The sequence below is a fragment of the Dreissena polymorpha genome, chromosome 5 (genome assembly GCF_020536995.1).
Source record: "Dreissena polymorpha isolate Duluth1 chromosome 5, UMN_Dpol_1.0, whole genome shotgun sequence".
Classification (NCBI taxonomy): Eukaryota; Metazoa; Mollusca; class Bivalvia; order Myida; family Dreissenidae; genus Dreissena; species Dreissena polymorpha.
In genome coordinates this window covers 3484338-3507312 of record NC_068359.1, presented here as the reverse complement: position 1 = coordinate 3507312, position 22975 = coordinate 3484338, and the positions used below count along the sequence as shown (strand labels likewise).

At 38.4% G+C, this 22975-nt stretch overlaps 1 protein-coding gene and 1 long non-coding RNA gene across 25 annotated transcripts in view; one reads left to right on the top strand and one right to left on the bottom strand.

The window, feature by feature from the left end:
• Positions 1 to 22855, bottom strand: part of LOC127832257 (F-box DNA helicase 1-like) — a 46561-nt gene extending 23706 nt beyond the window's left edge. For 11 of the 21 annotated variants that reach the window (XM_052357614.1, XM_052357613.1, XM_052357612.1 and 8 more), the window contains exons 1-13: positions 21159 to 22855; positions 18906 to 19033; positions 18400 to 18523; positions 17848 to 18041; positions 16346 to 16468; positions 14862 to 14959; positions 14148 to 14226; positions 12363 to 12452; positions 10520 to 10739; positions 10020 to 10185; positions 7161 to 7297; positions 4439 to 4538; positions 1900 to 2024 (exon numbers count right to left, since the gene is read on the bottom strand). In XM_052357614.1, the coding sequence (XP_052213574.1) occupies positions 1900 to 2024; positions 4439 to 4538; positions 7161 to 7297; positions 10020 to 10185; positions 10520 to 10739; positions 12363 to 12452; positions 14148 to 14226; positions 14862 to 14959; positions 16346 to 16468; positions 17848 to 18041; positions 18400 to 18523; positions 18906 to 19033; positions 21159 to 22745 (3171 nt within the window). In that variant the 5' untranslated portion in view covers positions 22746 to 22855. Of the gene's footprint in view, positions 1 to 1899; positions 2025 to 2159; positions 2189 to 2323; positions 2353 to 2405; positions 2435 to 2569; positions 2599 to 2651; positions 2681 to 2815; positions 2845 to 2897; positions 2927 to 2979; positions 3009 to 3307; positions 3337 to 4438; positions 4539 to 7160; positions 7298 to 10019; positions 10186 to 10519; positions 10740 to 12362; positions 12453 to 14147; positions 14227 to 14861; positions 14960 to 16345; positions 16469 to 17847; positions 18042 to 18399; positions 18524 to 18905; positions 19034 to 21158 lie in introns of all 21 variants that reach the window. The other 10 variants (XM_052357602.1, XM_052357603.1, XM_052357598.1 and 7 more) reach the window with 10 other exon arrangements.
• LOC127832329 (uncharacterized) lies at positions 8181 to 9982 on the top strand. 4 transcript variants are annotated; one of them, XR_008026799.1, is made up of 3 exons: positions 8181 to 8207; positions 9321 to 9373; positions 9956 to 9982. It is a non-coding gene; the product is annotated as an uncharacterized LOC127832329 (long non-coding RNA). The 4 variants fall into 4 exon arrangements; XR_008026801.1 differs by lacking the exon at positions 9956 to 9982 and adding an exon at positions 9639 to 9665; XR_008026798.1 differs by lacking the exon at positions 8181 to 8207 and adding an exon at positions 8234 to 8260.
• Positions 22856 to 22975: the final 120 nt, after the last annotated feature.

Below are 22975 nucleotides of genomic sequence, written 5' to 3'. Positions count from 1 at the left end.
TAAACTAAGTTTCGATAAAGACATGGCAGATAGAAGTAGAAGTGCATATCGTTTCAACGTTTTTGTTATAAACATCAGATTAAGTTGTCAACTTAATTGTTATAAACATTGGATTAATTATGGCATTAAGGTAAGCGTTTCAGAAACCTGTGTTTTCCCGGTTCGAATGTTTACACGTAAATTTACATAAACTGTATTCATACGCGTCTTAAATAAACTTAAATGGCATACCAAACTTTTAGTCATTGTTTTGTCAGTTTTGTTATGTCAGTTTTGTTAAAGTAAAAAATACAATTGTTAACTGTTTTCGTTAGTTGTTGTATATAATAAAAGGAATATTACGCCAGTCAATTGTTCCAAGAGTTTGTTTCACTCTCGTGGCTTGTGCTATTTTGCATCACACTCGAGGCTCCGCCTCTCGTGTGATACGTCATCACACAAGCCACTCGAGTGATACAAACTCTTGGAACAATTGACTAGCGTTATATTCCGTATTTATTTTACACTCTGCATGCATGTTCTTTAAATGTGTTCAAATCAACAAACTAAACAAATTAAGTCTGTTGAAATAAAATAGAATTATGTAGTTTTGAATCATTTAAGTTTTGCAGATGAGATAAATTCACATCATTCATTAAATGAAATATGACATTGTTACTAATCATCAATAATATCTGTGTAATAAATTTAAGCATATCTCAAACATAAGCATTTCAATCTTTTGAGAAACTACCCAAAACTTGGCATAACCTTTTTTATTGTACATGTATTCTATTGATGTGTGTTACATTATATTTCAAAGTTAATGAGATTCTTTTGCTTCTGAGGCTGCATCATGTGAAAATCTAGACTGTGTCCCAGCATTCATAACTAATAAATTTACTATATCCACAAAAGTTGGGACTTTTTTCTCATGAAGCTGCAATACCTCAGCTGTTTAGTGCATACTGAAGTATGTTCTAATGTTGATGTTGTCTTACTCTAACTTATACCTCAGTCACAAATAGACACCGATCACCGTCCGATCAGCGGCCGACATATTTTTCCCCTCATCGGGCTGGCGACCGGCCGATGATCGCACGGAAACCGGGCCAATTTGTAGCATCGGGCGGCGTCCGGATTAATTTTAAGTCTCACTTAAAATTTTACCCAGCGTCGGGCCCAAGAAGGAATCGAGTTAAGATCTAAACAAGATCAGACGATCAACGCACGGGTATCGCCCGGCAATCGCCTGACATCGGATTCATTGAACGTGCATCGGAAAAGTAAAGGTATTTCCCAGAGATATATACATCGGCCAGCGACCGTCTGATTGCCGGAGGGCCTCCGCACAATTTCCGACAGACGCCAGACGATGCTCGTTATGATACTCGTACAATGAATCCGATGTCGGCGCACGCCGGGAGATAACCGTTCGTTGATCATCCGATCTTTTTTTATCTCAACTCAATATCTTCCCGGGCCCGATGTCGTGTAAAACAAACTGTGATATAAAAAATTAATCCGGATGCCGCCCGATGTGCGTGCGATCATTGGCCGGCCCCATCCGATGAGCGGAAAAAACCGCCGGCCGCTGATCGGACGGTGATCCGTGTCTATTTGTGACTGAGGTTTTAAACTTTGTCACTCATCAGACGGCGGACGGCTCCAACGTGTCCAGTCTTCCCGATGCCTGGAGATCGGACACATCAGCCAGCGACCGGATTATTTGTGACTGAGGCATTTAGCACATCTATCCAGTAGAGTGACCATCAACATTCACTTGCCCCAGGAAAGGATATCAAACATTGGTCGCCTAAGCAATGCATATATTTACAAGTCACAGAACTAAACAAACAGTCAATAGATGTTTTACAGTTTACAATTACAATAATTCAGATTGACAGAAGTTCAACATACTCCAACGAACGCCACTTTGCATTCCTCCTGCGTGTAGCAGCACTTCTTCACGGCCTCACTGAACACTGTGAAGTTACAGCGACTTATAATGGCCACCTGTCCTAAGGATGTACCGTCCACTGTGCCTTGAAATACAACAATTTAACACTGTGAAGTTACAGCGACTGATTATGGCCACCTGTCCTAAGGATGTACCGTCCACTGTGCCTTGAAATACAACAATATAACACTGTGAAGTTACAGCGACTGATGATGGCCACCTGTCCCAAGGATGTACCATCCACTGTGCCTTGAAATACATCAATATAACACTGTGAAGTTACAGCGACTGATGATGGCCACCTGTCCCAAGCATGTTCCGTCCACTGTGCCTTGAAATACAACAATATAACACTGTGAAGTTACAGCGACTGATGATGGCCACCTGTCCCAAGGATGTACCGTCCACTGTGCCTTGAAATACAACAATAAAACACTGTGAAGTTACAGCGACTGATGATGGCCACCTGTCCCAAGGATGTACCATCCACTGTGCCTTGAAATACAACAATATAACACTGTGAAGTTACAGCGACTGATGATGGCCACCTGTCCCAAGGATATACCATCCACTGTGCCTTGAAATACAACAATATAACACTGTGAAGTTACAGCGACTGATGATGGCCACCTGTCCCAAGGATGTACCGTCCACTGTGCCTTGAAATACAACAATATAACACTGTGAAGTTACAGCGACAGATGATGGCCACCTGTCCCAAGGATGTACCATCCACTGTGCCTTGAAATACAACAATATAACACTGTGAAGTTACAGCGACTGATGATGGCCACCTGTCCCAAGGATGTACCCTCCACTGTGCCTTGAAATACAACAATATAACACTGTGAATGTACAGCGACTGATGATGGCCACCTGTCCCAAGGATGTACCATCCACTGTGCCTTGAAATACAACAATAAAACACTGTGAAGTTACAGCGACTGATGATGGCCACCTGTCCCAAGGATGTACCATCCACTGTGCCTTGAAATACAACAATATAACACTGTGAAGTTACAGCGACTGATGATGGCCACCTGTCCCAAGGATGTACCGTCCACTGTGCCTTGAAATACAACAATATAACACTGTGAAGTTACAGCGACTGATGATGGCCACATGTCCCAAGGATGTACCCTCCCCTGTGCCTTGAAATACAACAATATACCACTGTGAAGTTACAGCGACTGATGATGGCCACCTGTCCCAAGGATGTACCCTCCACTGTGCCTTGAAATACAACAATATAACACTGTGAAGTTACAGCGACTGATGATGGCCACCTGTCCCGAGGATGTACCATCCACTGTGCCTTGAAATACAACAATAAAACACTGTGAAGTTACAGCGACTGATGATGGCCACCTGTCCCAAGGATGTACCGTCCACTGTGCCTTAAAATACAACAATCTTGCTACCTTTCTTATCAATACCACAGGCTCTTTCTATCTTATGATCTTGTGTTTGATCTTGGATCTTTTATGATCATGATCATTATAACTTAGACCCCTATCATAAAAACACTGTGGTGTGAATGCCTGATAAAATCGCCAATACGGTGTCAAAAACAACACTGGTGCACTCGAGTAGCAGAACCGGGATTTTAATGGGGGGCAATAATGGGATAAAGGATGGTAAGTTTTAGCCAGACAGAGCTTGAATAGCGAATTTTATTGGGAACTTACAGACTTAACATCTTTTTTACGAATGTCAGGACAGAATCGGACCGACTGTTTAGGATTTTCAATCTGTCTTTCATGACCCCAATCAGTCTAGGACCGACAAAACCTAAAAAAATATGATCTCTGATTATAAGTACTATTGAAAGAGCCATGCTGCAATACTAAGTGAATATACTAGAACTGTTTTATAATATGGAAAAAAATTAGATTTGATATTCTCAATAACTCAACCTTTTCCTGCTAATGTCTTATCAATCATCAAATAAAAACAAAGCATTTTATAATGGAACTGACTTCAGTGTTATAATATTGCATTTCTTATTTTATTTATAGCCTCCGAACTATGAAGCAAACAAAAATGTAGCTTCAAAACCCAAGGTCACCGTGGCGTAGTGGATATGGTGTCCGTCTTGCCACCGGGAGTTCACGGTTCGATCCCCACGTTGGGAGCATTCTTTAGATCTCCCCCATAGACACCAAGGACTGGTTCTAGACCCAGGAAACACGAACTTGAGAGCATTTCAAATAAGCCTTAGGCTTTCAATGCAATCAAGCTAAAATAAAATAGGATTGAACTAAAACCCACAGCCAAAGAAAAAGATTTTAGACAAGAAAATTTTCTTTTGCTGGCATTAAACATACAACTCAAGTTTAATGTATTTTCATAATCAAATATATAATGTTAATATGATCATCATTCGAATCATAATCAAAATATTCATGATCACCTTCATCACCTTTGCAATTTTTAATAATTGATCATCTGGAAATTATATATTTTCTACAACAAAATGCTACATCAAGTTCCGCCCACTTTTCTTGCCACTTCCCACCAGTGTTTTCTTTGTCTCCTTCTTCAACACTTCGAGGCAAGACATGGCAACGTGTGCAATCTCTGGTCCAAATCTGAACGACTGAAAATATGCAAGAATATGGCTTACATAAAGTTCTTAGAACCCAACACTACTTGGCACATATCTTTAACCAATATGACTTTTAAGTATACATGAATCATGCAACTGAAAAATAGTGAACCAGTTTTAAAATATAAACTTTATACTACCATAGAAAGCAAGAATATACTCATTGAATGACCACAACATAGGCTGCCAATTATTCTGATATAACAATTTGAAAAATCCTATAACTTTTTTTGCACTTTTGATAGCAACACAGAAGTCTTCATTATCTATTCTTCAACCTTTGAAGAATATTTCATCCAAGTCTGTTAACCCTTTCAGTGCGGGAACCGAATTTTGAAGGCCTTTGCAAACAGTTTGGATCCAGATGAGATGCCACAGAACGTGGCGTCTCATCTGGATCCAAACTGTTTGCACTTCTGATAGTATTCTTTGAAAAAAAATCGAAGAAAATGCTAATTTTAAAAATTCAGCAGACGACATTTTAGCAGACGACAAATTTCCCAGCATGCAAAGAGTTAACTGTGAGATCTTGTGTTGTGCCAAGATTTGCTCACCACTAAGGCAGCATCATCAACATCTTCTCAAAGACTTTAAACATTGGTTCTCCTAAGAAACAGCCTCACTAATATGTCTCTCAGCCTAACTTCAGCTTACATAACAATCAAAAATGAAAAAGGTTTAAACTTGTCACTTAATAATTGTGTAGCCTACTGCCAAATCAACACTGGAGAAAGAACATAACCTTATTTGGAGGTAAAATATTTTAGGAAAGTCTGCTTGGCATGCCAATCAGGTAAAATAAAGAACAAAGACTACCAATACAGGTTTTGCTCCATAGCCCAGTCCAGCTAGATGGTCATAGCTATGGCCATTCTCCCAGTACTGATGATCTGCTCCATAGCCCAGTCCAGCTAGATGGCCATAGCTATGGCCATTCTCCCGGTACTGCTCCATAACCCAGTCCAGCTAGATGGTCATAGCTATGGCCATTCTCCCAGTACTGCTCCATAGCCCAGTCCAGCTAGATGGTCATAGCTATGGCCATTCTCTCTAGCTCCATAGCCCAGTCAAGCTAGATGGTCATAGCTATGGCCATTCTTCATAGCCCAGTCCAGCTAGATGGTCATAGCTATGGACATTCTCCCGGTACATAGCCCAGTCCAGCTAGATGGTCATAGCTATGGCCATTCTCCTGGTACATAGCCCAGTCCAGCTAGATGGTCATAGCCATGGCCATTCTCCCGGTACATAGCCCAGTCCAGCTAGATGGGCATAGCTATGGCCATTCTCCCGGTACTCCATAGCCCAGTCCAGCTAGATGGTCATAGCTATGGCCATTCTCCCGGTACTGCTCCATAGCCCAGTCCAGCTAGATGGTTATAGCTATGACCATTCTCCCGGTACATAGCAAAGTCCAGCTAGATGGTCATAGCTATGGCCATTCTCCCGGTACTGCTCCATAGCCCAGTCCAGCTAGATGGTCATAGCTATGGCCATTCTCCCGGTACTCCATTGCCCAGTCCAGCTAGATGGTCATAGCTATGGCCATTCTCCCGGTACTCCATAGCCCAGTCCAGCTAGATGGTCATAGCTATGGCAATTCTCCCGGTACTCCATAGCCCAGTCCAGCTAGATGGTTATTGCTATGACCATTCTCCCGGTACTGATGCCAGTCCAGCTAGATGGTCATAGCTATGGCCATTCTCCCGGTACTGATGCCAGTCCAGCTAGATGGTCATAGCTATGGCCATTCTCCCAGTACTCCATTGCCCAGTCCAGCTAGATGGTCATAGCTATGGCCATTCTCCCGGTACTCCATAGCCCAGTCCAGCTAGATGGTCATAGCTATAGCCATTCTCCCGGTACTCTATAGCCCAGTCCAGCTAGATGGTCATACCTATGACCATTCTCCTGGTACTGATGCCAGTCCAGCTAGATGGTCATAGCTATGGCCATTCTCTTGGTACTGATGCCAGTCCAGCTAGATGGTCATAGCTATGGCCATTCTCCCAGTACTCCATAGCCCAGTCCAGCTAGATGGTAATAGCTATGGCCATTCTCCCGGTACTCCATAGCCCAGTCCAGCTAGATGGTCATAGCTATGGCCATCCTCCCGGTACTGATGATCTTAAGGGACCTTTTCACAGATTTTGACATGTTTTGAAGTTTGTTATTAAAAATGCTTTAAATTGATAAATCCACAATTTTTAAAAAATTATGTCCATTTACCAAAACTTGAAAAGGTCCCTTTAAAAAGGGTCGTTGTTACTTACCAGCATAAAGATCTGCACTAATTATTACTTAAATGCTTAGATAAACGCTAAGCTTGCTCAAGAAAATTGTGAAATTACACCAAATGCTGTTCTCTGACTTAAATACTGATAATTACAAAAAAAATGGAAAAACAAAACAAAAACAGACATATGTCTGTAGCGCATGGATGCTCCCAAAATTGACTTTTATCTCATGTTTTCAGAAATGAACCAAACTACCCAGATAAGAAAGTTCAGCTGCTGATAAGTAAATGTGTAAAGTTTAAACAATCAAGTAGTAATACTTATTAGCAACAAAAGTTCAAATATGGATTAGTGTATATCTGTATTCTATGCCTACCTGTGTGAGATAGAACACCGTGTCAGCCTGAATCATCTCCATGGCGTTGACAGCCCCTCTGAACGAGTAGATCTGCTGGTGGGGGTCCCCTACCAGGATCTTGCCCTGGGGCTGCCCCAACAGGATGTCTGTTATGGCTGGAGAAATACATGAACAACACAAATTACTCAAGGAACAATTTATTAGAGCATCCTATATGACTTATTCTTTTTTTTTCTAAGCTCTATTTTTCTCTATGCTCTATTTCCAAGTCAATTTGTAATACTTTTTCTTGAGAAAACAGTGAAGAAAACATAATTACTAAAAACAACACTTATATTACAGATAATAATCAAAGTACTTGCCAATACTCTGTAAATAATTTGGTTATCTTTATGTAATAAACCTTGTGCATTTACCATAAGTGAAAGATCTAGTGTCACAAAAGGCAGAGGGTGCTGCTAAATAGGGACAAGTTGGAAAGTTTGGTAAGTCAGGAAACTCTTCAAACCTTCAATTTTGATCTAACACTTGTTATAAATTTATAGTACATTTAAAAAGATTTACATACTTTCTGCGTTAATAAGACAGGAGGGGTAGCAGGGGGGCAAAACAGTGTATGGTCGAGGGCCAGACTATTTCACATTTTACTCTAGATCTTTAAAATTGTTCAGGTTCTCTCATTCCCTGTTTTTTACCATTTGAGCCTTGTTCTGGGAAAACTAGGCTTGATGCATGTGCATATAGTGTCGTCCTAGATAAGCCTGTGCAGTCCTCACTATCTTTTATGACATTTTTTGTTTAAAGCTAGTCTCTTCATAGCAAAAATCCTGTCAAGGCTGAAAGTGTCGTCCCTGATTAACCTGTGCACCTACATGCATTAAGCACTTACCATTTCCTGTGAACTAGGTGACACTTGCCTGGTGTGAGATCCTGAGCCTATACCATTTCCTGTGAACTAGGTGACACTTGCCTGGTGTGAGATCCTGAGCCTATACCATTTCCTGTGAACTAGGTGACACTTGCCTGGTGTGAGATCCTGAGCCCTTACCATTTCCTGTGAACTAGGTGACACTTGCCTGGTGTGAGATCCTGAGCCCTTACCATTTCCTGTGAACTAGGTGACACTTGCCTGGTGTGAGATCCTGAGCCCTTACCATTTCCTGTGAACTAGGTGACACTTGCCTGGTGTGAGATCCTGAGCCCTTACCATTCCCTGTGAACTAGGTGACACTTGCCTGGTGTGAGATCCTGAGCACTTACCATTCCCTGTGAACTAGGTGACACTTGCCTGGTGTGAGATCCTGAGCACTTACCATTCCCTGTGAACTAGGTGACACTTGCCTGGTGTGAGATCCTGAGCACTTACCATTCCCTGTGAACTAGGTGACACTTGCCTGGTGTGAGATCCTGAGCACTTACCATTCCCTGTGAACTAGGTGACACTTGCCTGGTGTGAGATCCTGAGCACTTACCATTCCCTGTGAACTAGGTGACACTTGCCTGGTGTGAGATCCTGAGCCCTTACCATTCCCTGTGAATTAGGTGACACTTGCCTGGTGTGAGATCCTGAGCCCTTATGATTCCCTGTTAACAAGGTGACACTTGCCTGGTGTGAGATCCTGAGCACTTACCATTCCCTGTGAACTAGGTGACACTTGCCTGGTGTGAGATCCTGAGCACTTACCATTCCCTGTGAACTAGGTGACACTTGCCCAGTGTGAGATCCTGAGCCCTTACCATTCCCTGTGAATTAGGTGACACTTGCCCGGTGTGAGATCCTGAGCCCTTACCATTCCCTGTGAACTAGGTGACACTTGCCCGGTGTGAGATCCTGAGCCCTTACCATTCCCTGTGAACTAGGTGACACTTGCCTGGTGTGAGATCCTGAGCCCTTACCATTCCCTGTGAATTAGGTGACACTTGCCCGGTGTGAGATCCTGAGCCCTTACCATTTCCTGTGAACTAGGTGACACTTGCCTGGTGTGAGATCCTGAGCCCTTACCATTCCCTGTGAACTAGGTGAAACTTGCCTGGTGTGAGATCCTGAGCCCTCACCATTCCCTGTGAACTATGTGACACTTGCCTGGTGTGAGATCCTGAGCCCTTACCATTCCCTGTGAACTAGGTGAAACTTGCCTGGTGTGAGATCCTGAACCCTTACCATTCCCTGTGAACTAGGTGACACTTGCCTGGTGTGAGATCCTGAGCCCTTACCATTCCCTGTGAACTAGGTGAAACTTGCCTGGTGTGAGATCCTGAGCCCTTACCATTTCTTGTGAACTAGGTGACACTTGCCTGGTGTGAGATCCTGAGCCTATACCATTTCCTGTGAACTAGGTGACACTTGCCTGGTGTGAGATCCTGAGCCCTTATCATTCCCTGTGAACTAGGTGACACTTGCCTGGTGTGAGATACTGAGCCCTTACCATTCCCTGTGAACTAGGTGACACTTGCCCGGTGTGAGATCCTGAGCCCTTACCATTCCCTGTGAACTAGGTGACACTTGCCTGGTGTGAGATCCTCAGCCCTTACCATTCCCTGTGAACTAGGTTAACTTGCCTGGTGTGAGATCCTGAGCCCTTACCATTCCCCATGAACTAGGTGACACTTGCCTGGTGTGAAATCATGAGCCCATACCATTCCCTGTGAACTAGGTGACATTTGCCTGGTGTGAGATCCTGAACCCTTACCATTCCCTGTGAACTAGGTGACACTTGGCTGGTGTGAGATCCTGAGCCCTTACCATTTCTTGTGAACTAGGTGACACTTGCCTGGTGTGAGATCCTGAGCCCTTACCATTTTCTGTGAACTAGGTGACACTTGCCTGGTGTGAGATCCTCAGCCCTTACCATTCCCTGTGAACTAGGTGACACTTGCCTGGTGTGAGATCCTGAGCCTCATCTATGAGTATGCAGTCATACTTGGAGAGGCGTGGCCTAGACAGCTGGTACAGCTTCAGGTACCCATCGTGCGTCATAAATACACTATTCTCATTGAAATCCTTCATCTTCGCCCAGATTATATTAGCGTCAGAAACCAAATTCTGCGACAAAAAATGAGTTGGTAGGTAACACAAGAATTGTCACATTTTCATATTTAAACATGATTTCTGACAAATTGTACCAAAAAAGGTTCATGTCAGACACCAAATGCTTCAGTCTTTCATATGGACACTTACAAGGTCAGTAATTCTAAACTGTCGACACAACATCTAGCCAATTTATGAGTTTAAACATCAAACTGCACATACACAAATGTAAATATGAAACAGCCTAAGACTTAGAGACATGTGTACAGTGAAGAATACATTTTCCAACAAGAGTTCAACAAAAAGGCCCTGATACATCAGCAAACTAGGCTGACTAGAAAATACCAACCTGTTTTGTTTGAATGTCTATCTGTTCCTTCTGTCCGGTCTTCTCATTTAGTTTTGTACTTGGGACATGACTCACAGAGATGTGATCATCTGCCGAGGCAAAGAATGCCTCCAGGGTAGACAACACAAACTTGGCCTGCAGGAATAGGTTCTCTCCCTTGCGTGCTCTCAACGTCTGGGTCAGAGTGTACACCTTCAGATTTCCTAGCTTTTTTGTGTATCTGAAGTGTGTGGACTTTTCATTATTTTTGTACAAATTTCATTATTTTGTTCATGATGTGTGAAAACATTCCTATTAAAGGTAAAATTCAACTTTATTGTAAAAAGCTCTTTGTGGTTACATACATTTATCATTGATTTCTTGATACTTGTCAATATCAACATTACGTCATAAATTGTAAAATGTCTCAAAGAGTTACCCAAAGCATTTTACAAATCACAAAAAAAACGGTTTTCACAAACTGCTGGTTTTTCCATACACAATAATAAAATTTAATGTTAGGCTCGCAAGACTTACACATCCAAAATCAGGTAAATATCTGAACGTGTTGAGCAAAAAATCCAGAAGTGTTATTTCAGAGAAAATTGTCGAGTCCAAGACTCGCAATTTCGTCAAAAATCAATGGATCGGAACAAAACTTGAACTTGATGGGTAGGTCATGTAGATCACATACAAAAAATAAAGTCAGTATTAGAAAATGTTTCTGAAAAAAAATACAGAAAAGTAAAACTTCAGAGTAAATTCCTAAGTCCAAAGTCTGTAAATTCGTAAAAAATCAATGGACCAGAGAAACTCATCCTTGATCTTTAAGTCATGTAGATAGACTCGCACTCCAAACGTCAGGTAAAAAACTTCAAGTGTTAATAACTTAAGTCCAGAAAACTGTTATTGTAGAGGAAATTTTAAGTCCAAGACCCATAATTTTGCCAAATATCAATGGACGGAAACCTAACTCTAACTTGATATGTAACTTATGCAGGTAGTACTAGACTCACACACCAAAAACAAGGTAAATATTCAGAGCATTTTGTATTTTGTGTGTGGAAAAGTATTGTTTTAAAGAAATTTTGAAGTCCAAGGTCCATAATTTTGCCAAAAATCAATAAACCCCAAAAATCTTGATCTGCAGGTCATGTAGATAGACTCACACACCAATGGTCAGGTAAAAAAACACAAGTGTAAAAACAAAAGTCCCGAAAACTGTTATTGTAGAGGAAATTTTTAAGTCCAACACCCATAATTTTACCAAAAATCAATGGACGGAAACCAAACTCAAACTTGATAATTTATGTAACTCATGCAGGTAGACTCGCACACCAAAAACAAGGTAAATATTCAGAGCATTGCAGAGTTTGTTGGGGGGGGGGGGAGTATTGTTTTAAAGACTGTTTTAAAGTCCAAGGCCCGTAACTTTGTAAAAAAAATCAATGAACCAGAACAAAATTTGATCTGTAAGTCATGTAGATAGACTCACACACCAAAAATCAGGTAGATATCTGCAAGCATTCAGCAAAAAAGAGTCAGAGACCCATAACTTTGCCAAAATTCATTGGACCAGAACAAAACTCGAAGTTGATCTGTAACTCATGCAGTTAGACTCACTTAACAAAAATAAATATCTCAAAGCATGAAGGAAAAATACTTCGGAAATGGAATGCTAGTTACACTCAGACGGAAAGCCAGACAGACAGTCCAACTACTACATGCTACCCTACCAGTGGCAAATGAAGTATGAAATAAACTCCACTAACATTCTGTTTGTCAATATTATGTACTTGCAGACTTACAATTTTAAAACTGATGGTACCTGATTTGATATGACTATTTGATTATCTACACATACCTTCGTCCCACTGCTCCAAAGGCCAATGAATGGCCAGTCCTACACTCAACGTTTGGAGGGAACTTTGTTTTTGCATAGTCACAAACAGACCTGAAAAAAATATTTAATGGTTCAAGCAATAAATATCAATGCATGTCTTTTCAGTCTCAACCCTTGCTTTTAACTGGATATAAACAAGGGGTGATGCTCCCCAAAGTTTTTTTTGTCAAAATATTGCACTATATATTTAGATAAAAGGAAACGTCTTGAGGGCACAGTAGTTGGGGGGACAATAATTTTTTTATAGAAAATTTTTAAGGGCCATAACTCTGTGAAAAATCATCTGACCAGAACCCGCTGATAATATGCACATCTCTTGTCCTCTTGGTTGTACAGCTTCCCATAAAGTTTCATTTAATTCTGGTCATTACTTGCTGAAAAATAGCCCGGACAAAAATTGTGCAAGGACGGACACACGGACAGACGAAGCGGCGACTATATGCTCCCCCCAAAATAAATTTTGGGGGAGCATAATAAAACTATTACTTCATGCTAGCCATTTTTGTGACAAACTTTGCATTTGAAATTAAAGTTTATTTCATATGATTATCATATCTATAAATTTCAAGCATGTTATTTCTTAACCACTCCTTACAAAACACTTCAAACTTGTAACTTTTATAAAACAAGAGGGCCAAAGCTGGTGATCTAACCGGAGACCCAAAAAAACTTAATTTATATGATTTGCTTTTCAGTGATTGTGATATAAATTTGACTTCTAACCATGCTTTTTATCCCTTATGACACAGATTTCATGTTGGCAGTTACATTATTGGAAAAATGTTCTGACCAAGTTTGAAATTAGGCAAAGAATAAGGCTTTTGGTTGGTACACCATTTTTAAAGTATCAAATAAAAGTCTGGTATACAGATTATTTTTCATCATGTCATATCAGAAAAACTGCATCACCTCCAAGCAGCCAGGTATTTCTTTGGACCAATTTCAAACTCTCATGAGGAACTAATTCCATTCCCATGCAAAATTCAACAACTCCATTCCCACTCAAAATTAAACAACTCCATTCCTACTCAAAATTATAACCTGAGAATAAATGGTATATTACCTGAAAATGCAAATATTTATTAAATACTTGCTTTGCTAACTGCAAAGAGAATGCTTTGTTGTCAGTCTGTGTATTCAATCTGAAGGCAAGTTTGGACACGTATTAGGTCAGATTCCATATAATGGGTGACCAAATTCATACAAAGATTATTTATTTTGGAACCAAAACATATCGTAGAGAACATAAAACAAGAGTGCCATGGTGGCCCTGGGTTGCTCACCTGAGTAGTATGAATGTTAAGCAAGGTTTGTTAACGTTGTTTTGAAAAAAGAAAGGGTTTGATGTTTCAGCAGATATATACACATATACGTCAAAATTAGTATTGGGACAAATGTTCTGACAAAGTTTCATGAAGATTGGACATAAATGTGACTTCTAAAGTGTTAACAAGCTTTTTCTTCAATTCGACCTAGTGACCTATTTTTTACCTCACGTGGCTCAGTTTCAAGCTTGACCAAGATATCAGTGGGACAAATCTTCTGACCAAGTTTCATGGAGATCAGGCAATAAATGTGGCCTCTAGAGTGTTTACAAGGCAAAAGGTTGACTACGGACGACGCACGACAGACGACGGACAAAAGGTGATATCAAAAGCCCACCATGAGCACATTGTGCTCAGGCGAGCTAAAAACCCATGGTGGTTTCAGACTCCCAGATGTTTATCATTTCATAGTCACACGTACTTGTTATAGACAACCAGTAGGAACTTCTTGCCAGGTCTCAACTGGGTGTATCGTACCAGTGTTGTGGTCTTACCAGTACCTGGGGATAAATGGGTGACTTGTTTATCTGCACTATGAATATTATAAACAACAGACTTGAGGGACAGGATGGTTATAAAAAAATTAAGTGCAAACACGTCAGTATCATAATATTTTCACCTTTTCCTGACTCTTTGTTTGAATTATGAAAGAAGGCTGAAAATATTCTCATACTTTTCAATGCAATTTACTAGGTTTGTGTTTTACCTATCTCAATTAAATTTTTGTAGCACAGACAATTATATACTGGTACATTATGCCTAAATTATCAAGTTTTAACGTTGTATAGTCGTTTGTAAGCTAAGTGAAAAACATGAACGATTGAACGTTTTGAAGGTAAATAAGGATTAATATCATTCTTTTTTTCTTTTAAGTTACTGCCACTTTTGTATTATCTCTTTAATTCTGGAAATTATTAATACCTATGATCTTTGTCATTTTCATTTAGAAATATTTTTAATGCATTTGGACTGTCACAAACCTCATGCAAATGATAATACTTTGAACTGAACAATCAGCATATATCAGCTACCAGTTCAATCTGTAAAAAAAAGAGATAATTTTGAAATGACCCCCTGCAAAATCAGTGTTTTTAAACCATACAACCAGCAAAAGCAACGACTCTGAAATGATTACCTGCAAAAGCCACAATTTTGATAACTTCCTCAGGGCGGGCCATGTACTTGACGATTCTCATCTGCTCATGGGTAAGTCTCACAGAATCGGATGAAGAGCTGAAAGTTTCATGTTTCATGGTTTTTGTAAATGTTGGTAAGACAGTCAATGAGTCAACCAGCATATTAAACGTTTTATCATATATAATTTTTGTTTCACGAGTTAATGTATAAACAAGAGATGTGTCTTTCAGAAACACAATGCCCCCTTTTCCTAGCTTTGAAATAAAATTTAAATATATCATTTGGCAGGTATAGAAATTATCTCCCTTTAAAAGCTTATTACTTCCCTTTGATTGTATTTTTTTTACTTTTGACCTTGAAGGATGACCTTGACCTTTCACCACTCAAAATGTGCAGCTCTGTGAGATACACATGCATGCCAAATATCAAGTTGCTATCTTCAATATTGCAAAAGTTATGGCCAATGTTAAAGTTTTCGGACGGAAAGACAGACGGACAGAAAGTTCAAATGCTATATGCAACCCTACCGGGGGCATAAAAATAAATATGAAATCACAAGTCAAATCGCTCAACATGAAATGAGTGATACATTTAAAAGTATTAATAAAATTGTGTTATAACTTTTATCAGAACAGAGTATTTATTTAATACTTGTATCACATTAAATTATCTGGTAGTTCCTATGAAGAAATAAAAAAGTTTTAATGTTCAAAACCTTAGAGCAGCGTATTTAAAAACAAGTCTACACACCCGTACAACATTGGAATTGTGCTTTTTTCTAGAATATGCAATGATAACATATAAAATCTTATTTTTCATTCATCTATCTTGTTCTGTGAAGTGTATTTGATTCTTAAATTATTCAAAGATCCTCCTTCCAATCCATATTTGTTAGTATTATAACTGTGGGTTTAATTATTCATGATAAAAAGCATCATTAGTAAGAACACACGGAGTAATTTTTTTTTTTTAAATAAATGCTGGCACAATTTGCCTCAGGGCTAACAGTTCTTACGTCAGTCTTATTTTATAATGAATTTAATAAATTAGCTTTTTTATGCTATTTGCTTTATTATTTTGAATTAAGACTTCGCCTTTTGCAAACAAAACTAATATAATAACTTATCAGATGGTTAAAAGTCCCAAGTTTTAAGCTAGATTTCAATGATTAGTGACTAACTAGCAGAAAACTGATGTGATATCAGGACAGGTTTCAGTTTCACACCATACCGCTCTCATCAGCGACAATCGGCTAATTAATGATCTGATCACAAACAATGTTTGCCTGGCTTAATCTGGTCCACTAAGTTACTGCCATAAACTGGCTGCTTAATAAAGCTTCTTTTGTCAGTTAAGTAAATAATACTCAGACAAGACATCAATATACACCATTTTTGTGATGTCATCATAATTGGCAACAAGCCGATCAACAGATGGAACCCTAACATTAACCTCTGAATTCACCCCAAGCTCCCACATTACCTGTATTTCATGAGTGACTGCTGCCCTCCCTTGTTCTGGCCCATAATGCTCTGTAGATCTCCTGCACTGGAGCAGGACGCATTCTCATACAGGTACAGAGCATAGTACAGCCGGTAGTGCATCCTGAAATAAGTTACACACATTATAGTGCATTCTGACATAACAATAGTGCATCCTAAAATAAGTTACACACATTATAGTGCATTCTGACATAACAATAGTGCATCCTGAAATAAGTTACACACATTATAATGCATTCTGACATAACAATAGTGCATCCTGAAATAAGTTACACACATTATAGTGCATTCTGACATAACAATAGTGCATCCTGAAATAAGTAACACACATTATAATGCATTCTGACATAACAATAGTGCATCCTAAAATAAGTTACAAACATTATAGTGCATTCTGACATAACAATAGTGCATCCTGAAATAAGTTACACACATTATAATGCATTCTGACATATCAATAGTGCATCCTAAAATATGTTACACACATTATAGTGCATTCTGACATAACAATAGTGCATCCTGAAATAAGTAACAAACATTATAGTGCATTCTGTCATAACAATAGTGCATTATGAAATATGTTACACACATTATAGTGCATTCTGACATAACAATAGTGCATTATGAAATAAGTTACACACATTATAGTGCATTCTGACATAACAATAGTGCATTATGAAATAAGTTACACACATTATAGTGCATTCTGACATAACAATAGTGCATTATGAAATAAGTTACACACATTATAGTGCATTCTGGCATAACAATAGTGCATCCTGAAATCAGTTACACACATTATAGTGCATTCTGACATAACAATAGTGCATTATGAAATAAGTTACACACATTATAATGCATTCTGACATAACAATAGTGCATCCTGAAATCAGTTACAAACATTATAGTGCATTCTGTCATAACAATAGTGCGTTATGAAATAAGTTACACACATTATAGTGCATTCTGACATAACAATAGTGCATTATGAAATAAGTTACACACATTATAGTGCATTCTGACATTACAATAGTGCATTATGAAATAAGTTACACACATTATAATGCATTCTGACATAACAATAGTGCATCCTGAAATCAGTTACAGACATTATAGTGCATTCTGTCATAACAATAGTGCATTATGAAATAAGTTACACACATTATAGTGCATTCTGACATAACAATAGTGCATTATGAAATAAGTTACACACATTATAATGCATTCTGACATAACAATAGTGCATCCTGAAATCAGTTACAGACATTATAGTGCATTCTGACATAACAATAGTGCATTATGAAATAAGTTACACACATTATAGTGCATTCTGACATAACAATAGTTCATCCTGAAATCAGTTACAAACATTACATTGCATCCTTAAATTAGTTAGACATGTTGAAGTGCATTCTAAAATAACATTCAGCCATGTTAACTGATTTTCTGTAATCAAGCAAACACACATGCGTAAGTCCTTACCCACTCCAAATCTGGCCTTTCTGAGCCAGTTTGAAGGCAAAGAGAAATGTGGAAATGCAGTAGAGACATTCCAGTATCTCTAATGAAGTACACTGGGACACACTGCAGGACAGGCAGCCTATGATCTCCTGTATCTCCTCCACACTATGTGCCAGTATCACCAATAGGCTGATCACACACCATGGGTTGGGTGCCTGAAGTCATCATAACAATACTGGTAATTTACCAATCTTTACATCCTTTATCAGTCAATATGCCTGTAAAAATGTATAATTAATTATTCATGGACCTAACCTCTAGCAAAAACAAAATGACAATATCGAATAATTTAGTAAATATATCAATTAATTTATGATTCATTCTGATTTTAATCCTAGCGTTTGTTGGTTCATGTATTTATAAGAAAGAAAACTAAAGCCCATGATGAAAATTAGGCTCGACATAATCTAATGGTGATATGTTAAGAAAATCATAGGACCAGTATAAATGTCACTATGCGAAAGCACCAAAGGTGAAAACCCTTTACATTTTGCAGTGTTTAGTACTGTTTACCCCATGAGTTTTGCAGTCTTCCAAGCGTTCATCTATCAGCTGTCCTGCAAGGCTGTATCTGCGATGTTTGGACAAACATTCCAGCATGTTGGCAGCAGTGACTGGCTTGAAGTCTTTCATGTACCTAAGATGTCAAGTATTTTCTGTGGCGATCAATCTAATATATATATATCTAATCTAATATATCATAATAATAATAAGTCTCAAAAAAGTAAAAACAACCTGAAGCATCTTGAATTATTAAGAACAATTTAATCACAAGTAGAGCATTAGGTATTGAAAATTATTTGAACAACGTTGAAACATACACACAGATTGAGTCGCCTGTCACATATTACATACATGTATTGATTATAAATGTTAACTTGTTGCAAGCTAACATTAAGTCATAAGATGCTTGATAAGACAGAGCCCTGCTTGTAGATCATCAGAACAGAAAAAATGCAGTATGTTAATTGTTATCTACTGTTCTGAGAATTCTGTGAAACAAAGTCATATTTGCATACCTTATCAAAGCTGCTAAGTAATTGGATGGGAATTTCATGCCATATTTCACCATCATCTGGCGAACCTCTACCCTGCTGGTCCCATGGTCAGCTTTTAGCTTATGATACAGCTTTTTCCATGGCACGAACTGCAGAGCAACACAACCAGTCCTTGTGAAACTATGGGACTTACACATTAGGGGATGTCATCAACAACATCAGGGCTTTCCTTTGACCCGAGCTCCCGGGTTTTGACGCTTGAACATTACAGAATATCCTAGTTTGACTCTTGAGAAAATTACGCCATGCGTCACATTTGACCCGGGGAAATGTACCGACTTGCGTCAAAGAGATCAAAAGTTATTAAGAGTAATCGATAATTGGCTTGGGGCGGAGTATCTTTTGGTAGACGCTAACCGTTATCGCCTGTTTCCAATCATTGAAGCACAAGTCCGCCCAGTAGGCGGAGTTTTGCCCATTGAGAAATCTAATAATGCCCAATTTAAACACTGCTGGTTCGATGACGCGTGTATCAACGTTCCATTATTTATCTGAGCGTTTGTTATCAGCTGTTTGCAGAAACGACATGTATCCAACCCACCAAAACAGAATGGACTCACGCGCGTCAGTTTTAATAATATCCAATATATAATTATAACATCCCTATCCACAATATTTTGAGAAATACTTCCACAATATGTCAGAATGTATTTCCAATGCTGAATACAGTGTACCCAACCCTGTTTTATTCCATGTTTGCTCCGTTCAAAGACGCGCGAAAGTTATGCTGGCATATGTACTCGCTACAAAGTAAATTTACACGCTTTGCATCAGAGTTGCTAATAATAACCATAGAACTGGTATAACTGACCGTGTGGCAAAGTGACAAATTTGGATGCTGCATCTGCTAATTGATTACAACATAGGTGTAATAATTGACCATTTGAGACGGCATAGAAAATCGGCGTGTTTGTCGCACGTCCTCGGTAAAGATGGCACATGAAATAATTAAATCCGGATTTGAGCCGTCCAGGGTCGATTTTGAGATGATAGGAAATCCAATTAGTTAGTTTAAGGTGGTATTTTGATGGTAAACGGCTGGCACTGACATGAGAAGTAACTGACGAAACATCTTTTTGTTTTGTTTTAAAACATCTTCGCTACTTTCCCAAAACCGTACCATTCTACGAACGTTGCTATAGTTGTCCGCCAACTATAAATTATCTATTAGCAAAGTAAAGCACTGCAATATCATACTTAAAACAATATGTCAACCGAATTATATATTAATTGCGTATTTGCTAGGTTACTTATTACTGGCTTTCATTTTCTGCAGACAAACAAAACACATATTTTATTTCATTCGCAAACGACGTATCTCTACCCGTTTTCGGATACGGTATGGTTCGTCAATTTTAATTTATTTCCAACGGTCTTTATAACATTTTTTATAGAATGACAAATACACATGCGGTGTTACGGATGGTCTGATTGATAAAATTTTGCATTGTACTCGCAAGAAATTGCACATAGAAAGAAATTAAAGAATAACAATAAGCAAGGGCTGGAGGGGCTCTGCTCTCTATTCCCTTTATCCTACGGTCTCTGAATCTCTGCTTAATTTTCCGTATTTCGAATTTGGGACAATTTACACCCCTGATATATATTACATGTATGTCACCACAAGTGCGAGTGTATTTTTCACAATGTTGGTCACAATGTATGTTTGCATTATCTCTTTTATTGACTGGAATATATTAAGAAATAAATGTTTAGATATTTGTAAATTTGTTGCTTTATATATATATATATATATATATATATATATATATATATATATATATATATATATATATATATATATATATATCTCAGTAATTCGCTTTAAGTACAAAAGATCATTGACTCTCCTGCGTTATTATTATGACTCATACAAATTTGATTTTGACTCTTGAAAATTTGGTCCCAAGAGTCATTGACTCTTGAGATTGGAGGTCTAAGGAAAGCCCTGAATATCAATGTGAGATATTGCAGTCAGAAAAATGGCAATAAAAACATTCATGATTCTATCATCAATGCATATGACTACTCTACAAAAATATACATGTACACGTATTAAAGTTTAAATCTGGCAGTTTTACTTTTGACATGATAATCAGCAAACAATTGATCGACCAGGAATACAAATAGCTTTAAGGGTCTTTGCAATAATTATGATCAAAATCAACAACACCAAAGAGCTGTTCCAAGAATTACTTCTAAATTTGTTTATACCTTTTCACTTCCAATTATTTGATTCCACTGCAAACATACACGATTACTGTTTAGACACAAGTCCAGCATTGGTAACTGGCAAAAAATATTTTCAACAACTTCTGGAGGGAGATGCTCAAAATAATTTATTTTTTCATCTACATCTCTTGGATAATTACCAGTTCCTAAGAGGCCATATTTATCAGATATCACAGCTTTTGGCAACACTTTTGTTTTGACATTAGACTGAGGAATGGGACTTAAAGTACCTTCCACATCAGATTCAGAATTAAAAACTGAATTCATGTCAAAACTGTCACCAAGAAAATATTTTGCAGCTTCATTCTTTACACTTTCAATTTCAGTTTTTGAAATACTGGTAAATGATTTTGATGTCTGCTTCTTCCCTTTAGATTTGTGCTTGGGATCTTTAAGTAAACTCCTTTGTGCATTAAACAGCTGCTTTACAACATCACTTTTAGGATTTTGCAAAGTTTTGTTGGTTCCTTGTGAGGAGAACCGACTGTTTGAATCACTATCGTCACTGATATAAATACAGGTGGAGTCACGGTCGTTCCCAGCTTTTTTTATGGGCGAATACATGACTGACCTTCCCAAGGCTGGTATTTTATCGTCACTGATATCAATACAGGTGGAGTCACAGTCATTTCCAGCTTTATTTACGGGCAAATACTTGACTGACTTTCCCGAGGCTGGTATGTTATCGTTACTGATATAAATACAGGTGGAGTCACAGTCATTCCCAGCTTTTTTTATGGGCGAATACAGGACTGACCTTCCCGAGGCTGGTATTTTATCATTATTCATTTCAATGTTTAGTTTTGGTACCATTGCATCAATGGACGTTGTGGATTCCATGCTGTCTTTCATAACCTGGGTTATAGGCTTAGTTGAAGTATTGAAGACGGTTCCTGATGGACATTCTAATTTAGATGGGCATTGCATGAAGAAGTTCAAAATGCTCCCTTGATTTTGTATTTGCTTAATTTGTTTTGGTACTTTTCTAAATGACTGATTATCAAAATTGTCAGGTGTTTCTTTTATTGGAGACTTGTTCACAGCAATGTTATACATTTCACTTGCAGCCACAAACCCAGTTCTGGCATTAGCAAATGTTGAATTTTCTGTATTAATTCTTGCAAAGTTGTGTCTTTCATCATGCACATCAACCTTTCGTTTTCTGTTTCTGATGACAGGATACAATCCCCTGCTGGCATCTCTATTGACAGAAAGCGATAAACCTGGGGAACCACTTGCTAACGACTTATTACCTTGCTCAAAGCATTCGGAACTGTCCATATGCAAGCGTTTTCTTTTAGAATTGCGGGCTACTTCAATGCTATTTCTTTTAGCAGCTGATGAGTGGACTTTACCAATTTCTATATCAACACTTTCACAATAGCTATAATCATGGACGTTTTCAATGCATTCACCAAACTCTTCCTCTAAAGTTGATTTGTCACCCATATTTGCGACAATACTTGTTTCATGCTTCGACGAAATAAGGAATACACAAAATCTTATAAATTGCACAACAAGAAATTCTATATATTCAACTGTCAAGTCTAAAATGTGCGAGGTTCCCATAATTTAAGACAGTCCCCATGATAAATTATTTTCTAAAAAGTCGTTATTTTTTTATTTCATTGTTTGTAAAGGGGTTGGACGTTTCGTGCCATGAGTCGCTTAGAACAACATTTAGTAAAACAAAATAGCTGCGAGTATTTTACAAGATTATTAATTTTATAGTGTAATTAATAATTTTTAAATGATTCAAATGCAACTATGCAATATTAGTTTTCAATAAAAAATGTCAG